General features: G+C 42.5%; 1 protein-coding gene across 2 annotated transcripts; it reads left to right on the forward strand.

The window, feature by feature from the left end:
- Positions 1–2: 2 nt before the first annotated feature.
- Positions 3–8305, forward strand: LOC115135826 (E3 ubiquitin ligase RNF121-like). 2 transcript variants are annotated; one of them, XM_029670942.2, is made up of 10 exons: positions 3–149; positions 1616–1653; positions 1898–2039; positions 2317–2471; positions 2996–3103; positions 3315–3435; positions 3524–3657; positions 4381–4482; positions 7445–7606; positions 8088–8305. In XM_029670942.2, the coding sequence occupies exons 1-9, from the start codon at positions 72–74 to the stop codon at positions 7563–7565; spliced, it is 999 nt and encodes a 332-aa protein (XP_029526802.1). In that variant the 5' UTR covers positions 3–71; the 3' UTR covers positions 7566–7606; positions 8088–8305. The 2 variants fall into 2 exon arrangements, with proteins under 2 accessions (XP_029526802.1, XP_029526801.1); XM_029670941.2 differs by having other exon boundaries at positions 4–149; positions 7445–8305.
- Positions 8306–8665: the final 360 nt, after the last annotated feature.

The following is an 8665-nucleotide window of genomic DNA, read 5'->3' on the forward strand; positions in this document are numbered from 1 at the left end:
GCAGTGTTTATGGCCCTCCGGTTTTCCAACCCGGAAATGGCATGCGCTAGGAATTGACAGCACTCCCGAAGATGGCGGGGGTGTTTGAGGTGGAGGTTGATGGTGTAGAGCACGATCATGGACTTGGACACCACGATGAACCAAATCAGGTTAGGGTGTTACCGTTGTAGAATCAGGAAAAAAAATAATTGCGTAAATTGTAAAGTGCGCACGTTGCTGCCAATATGGAATAGACTTGCCTCTTCCACCGGCGATTAAGCGTCATACGGTGTTAGTTTTATCTAACATCTCAGTTGTCATCCCATTTTAGCCAGACAGGTAGGCTATCATTGAGTGCATTAGGAAACCAAGTATATATCCAATCATAGTGCAGTCAGCTAAGACAAATGTACAAGGACCATCATCACGCTCTGGGTGGGTATAATTTGTGGAACGTTCCAACAGGAATCTGTTCCATAACCTAAGTAAATAACAAGGTTGCCAACAAACAACACATACAAAGTTGTATAGCGTCAGAATAAGATACCGGGTAGGAGTGGGCTTTCACTCACCACGTTTATTCGGAAAAATGTCTGTCCTCACTCTGGTAGCCCATGAACAAACATTAAGAATAAGCTACTTGGTGAGTTGATGCTTATTCGTTAGCTAGATGAATTTATCATGCTCCTTTGTATGCGTTGTTTGTTGGCAACCTTATACTTTACGAAGTATTCGGAACAAATTCCTGTTGTAACGTAACGCATTATACCCACCATCAGGCCCTTGCCTTGTACTGTACGTGGTAGTTAACGCTAGGTAGCCACAGATAGTTAAATGGATAATTCTGGTTTACCTGCCCCAAATTCGCTGCTTTTACTTGACAACCTTTTTTGTCATATTACGACAGGAATTGAGTCAATGATGTAGCAACGTTAGGGTTGTCACGAAACCAGTATCGCGATAGCATATTTTCCATGACGCATAAAGGAATACACAAAGCAGACCAAACTCTTTTGGTCCTTTAAAAGAACACTTCTGTATGTCAAATATTGTGTGTTATAGTTTGGAAAAGAAACATGTGATTCTGGGTGACACACAAGGCTGCTTGTTTCCAACATTAGGACTGCTTTCCTCAGGAAATGTAGTAGTTTGTTTCATGGCCAAGATACCGCTGAGTATTGCATACTAGTATCGTGACAACCCTATTTTAGCTAGCACTCATTAGATGGCATGTCATACAATGTGGCAGACTGAGTCACAGGTCATATCCTGGCAGCTCGAGCTCTCTAATCAATGCTTTGTACCAAAGGCCAATTTCTTTCACCATTTAGCACTAATGGACAGAAACTGTGCATGTTCTCTTTGTTGGACAGCAGTGTTCATTTCTTTTAGTGTTCACGTCTGTCCACTATCAACAGCCTCCCAATTCAGATAATCACTGATCAGATTACAGATAGTTTTGTTAACATGGCCATTTTTTTAATGCATGCAATCATTGTATTTAGTAGATTAATTGTGACAGTTTATTTACAAGGTTCTAAATGAATGTATGTTCATGTATGTAGAACATTACTAATGGAAGCCTAATTAGAAGCCTTTGGAACTGTCGTGATTGTCTGGCTTGTTCTGACTTCAGGTCGACCTATCCCATCTGTCACCGGAGGAGAAGTGGAGGTCAGTCTCAAAACACAATTATTCATTCTGGCTGCAAATTAGATTTGTGTCACACTTTAAATCACAAAAGTCAAGTGATGTTAAACATGATAAACTAAGGGCTCTAAAGTATATCAACAATGTTTCCTTCCAATGAAAACTGGTAATGTGTTACGAATATGTCGATTTATAAGAATCTATCCAGATACCCAGGCCTGAGCAGTAGGTTGATTGTTGTGTGTGTGTGTGTGTGTCTATACTGTAGGTTGGAACATGCCAGGATGCATGTGAAGCACAAGGGCCATGAGGCCATGCACGCTGAGATGGTGCTTATCCTCATTGTCACCCTGGTCATCGCCCAGCTGGTCCTTGTGCAATGGAAACAGAGGCACCCCAAGTCCTACAATGTAAAATAATCTCACTCTCTCTCACACCCACACAAATACACACTGCACAGTCATGCTCACGCAGACACAAACACATGCTCTCTTATGGGCAGAAAGAGGGAATAGACAGCATGCCTGCAGGCAAATCATACAAATCTCACTTCACATACTGTATAGACAAACTGTCCACAGACCAGTTCCTTCCACTGTACACAGTCTGGTTCTCAGTGTTATTCAGTCTCAAATTTACCCAAGTGTGTCTGTACTTTAAAATGTGTGTTCTTTTTTATTTTTGTAGCTGGTGACTCTGTTCCAGATGTGGGTGGTTCCTCTGTACTTCACCACCAAGCTTCACTGGTGGAGGTTTCTGGTCACGTGGTTCATCTTCTCTGTGGTCACTGCATACGTTACCTACCGGGCCACACGCAAGCACCTGGAGTGCACCACGCCCAGGTAAGGCCCCATACACAAGCCCAGGTAGTGTCTACACACATCCATATAACACCTCATACATGAGGCGGCAGAGCCTAGTGGTTAGGAGTGTTGGGCCGGTAATCAAAAGGTAGCTGATTCAAAACCCTGAGCCGACAAGGTGAAAATGGTGTCCATGTGCCCTTAAGCAAGGCACTTAACCCTAATTGGTCCAGGGTTGCCGTCCAATAATGGCTGATACCTTGCTCTGACCCACTCTTCCAGGGTGTGTCAGGGGGAGTGGGATATGCAAAAAAAAAAAACACATTTGCACATGTACATGTGTGAAATAGGAGAAATGTAAGCACCCACCTAATTATTTTATACCGAATGCCTAGGTGGTGCATGATAGAATAGTCATGGTAAGAGGGCCACCAATCCAAAGCCCCAAATCTAACCTGCCATGCAGCCAGTGCTGCTCTAGGCAAAATACTGATCTATGTTTCTTCACATTACCTCTGACAGTTAGCTGAAATATGTCTGTTCCCTTGTATTTCTGTGGACAGGCTGGTCTACAAATGGTTCCTCCTCCTCTACAAGATCAGCTATGCCACAGGGATAGTGGGCTACACTGTCGTCATGTTTACACTGTTTGGCATCAACTTGATATTTAGGTATGTTCTGGTTATTTCTAGGCACAATTGTGTATTTATGGACAATACCAGTGGTTTACAAGGATCGTGCTTGTGTAGTTAGTAACTTTCTCTCAAAAACCTTCAAATAAGTTTAGATTTTCAGAGGAGGTGCCAGAGCTTCTTTGAGAAGTAGTAACATGTTGATCATGCTAATAGTATTGATGATGCTTTTGGTTGACTTTGTTTCCAGAATAAAGCCAGAGGACGCAATGGATTTTGGCGTGTCCTTACTGTTCTATGGTCTGTACTATGGCGTCCTGGGTAGGGACTTTGCCGAAATGTGTGCAGACTTCATGGCATCGACAGTGGGGGTGAGTATACAAGTTCTCGTTTTTTTGTTTTGTTGTCAAGGCTGTGTATCTGTCCAGCCACGTTATATTGTGTCCCTGACTTCTCTAGTTCTACAGTGCGTCTGGAATGCCCACCAAGCACCTCTCAGACAGTATCTGCGCTGTGTGTGGCCAGCCCATACTGGTTGATGTCAGCGACGAGGGAATCATCGAGAACACATACAGACTATCCTGCAACCATGTGTATTCTTTTTCATCTAAGAAAAATGCTCTAGATAAATATGAACATATTTTACCTAATTTGAATAACACACAGGAGCATGATGTGGTAGAACTGATTTATCTGTTGCATAAAAGCCATAACTGGCAGTCAGTCAGTCGTGGAAAACGGGTGGTTTACACACACAAACACCAAAGGGAAATGGACCAAACAAACGTGCGCATGAACTTTATCTCTGACATGTGACTGTTGTTCGCATGACTCAATAACACTACCATGAGCCCGTCTCACTTCCTGTTTCTGTAAATAATGTTGCCCTATGTCATCTCCTGTATTGACTGCCTGTACTAGACTTCCATGAGGTGTAATGTCACATGTTTCATGGCATTTGTGTGAACTATGTTCACATTTGGAGGACATCAGATTTGAATAGCTTACTGGTGATGTGCTGATATGTTTATTACAGTGTGCCACAGGGAAGTAGAAATAAACTTTCCAGTATGCCCTTACGCTATGCCTACAGAATTTGACCCAATTTCACCTAATGTTTCATATTTGGCCTCATTTTGTAGTTATTCTAATGTTTTTAGGGTTGAATACATGATTTCCGTATTTTAAAAGTTATATATCTTAACTTGATTGCTGACAAGCAAAACATTTTGGGACTATGTCAACAATGGGCTACTGAAACAAATACCAAACTATCGTTTTTGGGTGGAATTTTCCCTTAACTCTCTCTGCCTCAGATTCCATGAATTCTGCATACGAGGATGGTGCATCGTGGGAAAGAAGCAGATATGCCCGTACTGCAAAGAGAAGGTGGACCTGAAAAGGATGTTCAGTAACCCGTATCCTTTACTCTTCTGCTCGCATATGACATGTTTGTGTGTTTATATAGGTAAGTCAATTAAGAACAAATTCTTCTTTACAATGATGACCTGTCAGGGAGCGAGCACAGCACATATAACACACAGGTTAAGTAATATCCTACAAACAGTAAAAAATACACAATGCACAGCCAGTAAAACATTCAGTAATAGGCAGCATTTAAGAGGCAGGGGGAAAACGGCATGCAGTTATCAGTTAAAATCTGTGTGCTTGTCTACTTAACATTCTCATCTCTTGTAGTGTGTCTTGGTGTGTTACTTTTTTGTGTTGTGTGTCTTTAAGATTCAGATGGTCTCACTCAAAGTGGCCCTTTGTCACTCATTGTTTCACCCACTCTCTCTCTGTTTGTCAGCATGACTGGAATTCGCACAGTCCAAAGCACATAAGATGGCAAATGTTGAGGCCGGGTTATTTTGCTTGGCTGTGATGGGAATAGGTTGTTTCCTGTAAATGCTTCAGAATTGGAGCATTTATACAGTGATGTTGTTCATGGGACTTTTGAGCCACATTGATATGTAAACACAAACTGGAACAGGATATTATGGGAAGGGACCTCGGGTGAAGTCCTCTGAAAAAAAGGTTAGCCATTGTCTGATAGTTGTGGCTTTGTCTTCATGGATACCTTTCATAAAGTAGTTCCAGTTCCTATTTTGCTGCTGTAAAAACTCAACAGATGCAGCTGTCTGCCATTTCTGATTTAGGGGAAAGGGTTTCTATTGCAACCACTCAATACACAAATCCTTTCTTGACCAACACAGCATACATACCGCATTTAATTTCAGACAATTTCTACTAAATAACACCCTAGAGCAGGGGTTCTAAAACTTTTTCAGCCTGGGACCCAAATGAGAAATTCTGTGTTTTCCTGTGTCCCAAGCTCATGAAAACATGCCCCTTTTTGGGGGCCCAAAGTGAGATTTGTGCCCCCAGGGGTCCCCGTGGTGATCAGGGCCCCTGGGCACGTGCCCGGTTGGTATTCGGCCATGATTAGTACAAGTTTAGTTAGTCTAGCCAGATAACTTACCAATCTAAAAATTGTGAGTTACTGACATGGCAAGAGAAACTGCTGATGCACAACCAAATTTTGAAATTGCACCTTGTGTATTCAACTGTTCTAACTCTTAACAGTAAGTTGAGACCCTGACTGAGCCCCCCCCCCCCCACCCCAATTTATTTGAATTTATATATATCAATAATTTTTTACTTTGACATGTCGCGGCCCACCATTTAACATGTCTGAGACTATACTTTTAGAAAGGCTGCCCTAGAGCAGAGTTGTTCATTGATGTTAAGAAATGGTTCTTCGTCATCCAGTGCATTCGGGAAGTATTCAGACCCTTTGACTTTTTCATTACCCTTTACTTAGTACTTTCTTGAAGCACCTTTTGGCAGCGATTACAGCCTTGAGTCTCCTTGGGTATGACGCTATACGCTTGGCACACCTGTAATAGAGAAGTTTCTCCCATTCTTCTCTGAAGATCCTCTCAAGCTCTGTCAGGTTGGATGGGGAGCGTCGCTGCACAGCTATTTTCAGGTCTCTCCAGTGCTGTTCGATCGGTTTCAAGTCCAGGCTCTGGTTGGGCCATTCAAGGACATTCAGGGACATGTCCCGAAGCCACTCCTGCATTGTCTTGGCTGTGTGCTTAGGGTCTTTGTCCTGTTTGAAGGTGAAACTTCTCCTCAGTCTAAGAACCTGCTCCAGAGTGCTCAGGACTTCATCAAGGATCTCTGTACTTTGCTCCGTTCATCTTCCCCTCCATCCTTACTAGTCTCCCAGTCACTGCCACTGAAAAACATCCCCCCAGCATGATGCTGCCTCTACCATGCTTCACCGTAGGGATGGTGCCAGGTTTCCTCCAGATGTGACACTTGGCGTTCAGGCCAAAGAGTTCAATCTTGGTTTCATCAGACCAGAGAATCTTGTTTCTCATGTTCTGAGTCCTTTAGGTGCCTTTTGGCAAACTCCAAGTGGGCTGTCGTTCCTTTTACTCAGGAGTGGCTTCCATCTGGCCACTCAACCATAAATGCCTGATTGGTGGAGTGCTGCAGAGATGGTTGTCCTTCTGAAAGGTTCTCCCATCTCCACAGAGGAACTCTAGAGCTATGTCAGAGTGACCATCAGGTTGTTAGTCACCTCCCTGACCAAGGCCCTTCTCCCCCGATTGCTCAGTTTGGCTGGGCGGCCAGCTTTAGGAAGAGTCTTAGTGGTTTCAAACTTCTTCCATTTAAGAATGATGGAGGCCGCTGTGTTCTTGGGGTCCTTCGATGCTGTAGACGTGGTTTGGTACCCTTCTCCAGATCTGTGCCTCGACACAATCCTGTCTCGAAGCTGTACAGACAGTTCCTTTTGGGTTTTTCTCTGACATGCACTGTCAACTGTGGGACCTTATATAGACAGGTGTGTGCCTTTCCAAATCATGTACAATCAATTGAATTTACCACAGGTCGACTCCAATTAAGTTGTAGAAACATGTTTCAATTTCGAGTCTCATAGCTAAGGGTCTGAATACTTACGCAAATAAGGTGTTTCATTTTTTAATTTGGAATACATTTGCAAAAAATTCAAAAATATGTGTTTTCACCGTGTCATTATGGGGTATTGTGTGTAGATTGATGAGGAGAAATGTATTTAATCTGTTTTAGAATAAGGCTGTAATTTAACAAAATGTGGAAAAAGGGAAGAGGTCTGAATACTTTCTGAATGCACTGTATGTATTGGGAAGATGTTATCCATTCCCCAATATCCAGCCTGATTCTAGTAGTGTCCTGAAGGATCTATAATAATCATATTGTCACAGGCTAGATGTGTTTTATTACAACTCTAAATGAATTGCTTAGTTAAGGTTTGGTTGGGTCAGATTGGTTGGAATCAGGGGTGGGGTAGTCACTTAATTATCTGCCTCCTTGACCCATCATCTGAAGCTGGGAGAGGCCACATGTCATGTACGGACAACTCCTGGACTGGCTCCGCTACCTTGTCGCTTGGCAACCAGTAATCATTGGACTTGTGCAAGGCATCAACTACATCCTGGGGCTGGAGTGACCTGGGAGAGTGGGGAAGGACACACAAGCCATATGGAGATGGTAGATAATGCACTGGCCTGACTAGCAGGCCTCACCATGGACTTCTAAGAACATCTATTATAAACTGTGTCTGTACATGTACTATTTGTATATATGTATAGGCACATAGTATCTGTATTTAAGATGTTTTAGAATTTGACTAGTAACCTGGGTTTGGATATCCTTTTATTGTATTTTTGTTTAGTCAATCAAAACTTTTTAAACAAATGCCGTGTACATTTAATTGCTTAGTAAAATGGTCCTCAGTTTTTTGGAGATGCTTTTCAAAAGTAATTTGTCTTAACTTTTGGTTCTACGGTAATGAGTGGCTGACACGGCCCAGATACGTGAGTGGAGCGTTGTAGAATGCCAGTCTTTGTTTTGTGTGTTAAATCTGTACCTTTTGTTAGTGGAGGTCCTGGTTGAATGTGGCTGCTGGGGTGAGGGTTTCTAGTCTCTCAGGAGCACTGGGCTCAAGACAGTGTGTCCTATCCTACTACAGACTTCATCTCTTTAAGAGGGGAACTACAATATGTCCCCCTCACGCCTCCCTCAGACAGCTGCTCGTGTCTGTGTTCAGCCCAGATGACTCTCAAGGAATAGGTACCGTAAAAGACTATGCAAAAAGGTGAATATAATTTGATAATTTTGGTTGTCTATGAACTTTTTTGTCATGTTTTTGTTCTTTTGATTGTCTGTTATTAAACGTGACACAGTCAAGATCAGGTGTAGACATGACTTAATTCAGACCAGATCCACTAGTATAGACCCTTCATGACCTGGGGGATTTTGTGTATCATTTCCAGAATATTATACTTCCTGTTCCGTTAAGATGCAGTATAGTTCTCGTCATATGAAGAAACATACCAGACTGATGCCAGTCATGCCACCCTGGACTAGGATTGAGTGTGGCCATTGAAATATGACGTTCTTCTTTTAGACTGCTCTTGTGAAGAATACAGGTAAGCAGTGAAAGTTTGTGTATTTCACCACAATATTTCACATTTCTTATATGATTCATATCCATGTGTTAATGAGTCGCACTTAAGTCATATGGTAGAGGGTATATTACACTTGAGA

Source organism: Oncorhynchus nerka, linkage group LG10, assembly GCF_034236695.1.
Source record: "Oncorhynchus nerka isolate Pitt River linkage group LG10, Oner_Uvic_2.0, whole genome shotgun sequence".
NCBI classification, from domain to species: Eukaryota; Metazoa; Chordata; class Actinopteri; order Salmoniformes; family Salmonidae; genus Oncorhynchus; species Oncorhynchus nerka.

Excerpts from the sequence above, each read along its gene's own strand:
- LOC115135826 (XM_029670942.2), top strand. The coding sequence starts at position 72 with ATGGCGGGGGTGTTTGAGGTGGAGGTTGATGGTGTAGAGCACGATCAT. Across the intron at positions 150-1,615 it reads ACCACGATGAACCAAATCAG|GTCGACCTATCCCATCTGTC; the intron begins GTTAGGGTGTTA and ends TTCTGACTTCAG. Across the intron at positions 4,483-7,444 it reads AAAAGGATGTTCAGTAACCC|CTGGGAGAGGCCACATGTCA; the intron begins GTATCCTTTACT and ends CATCATCTGAAG.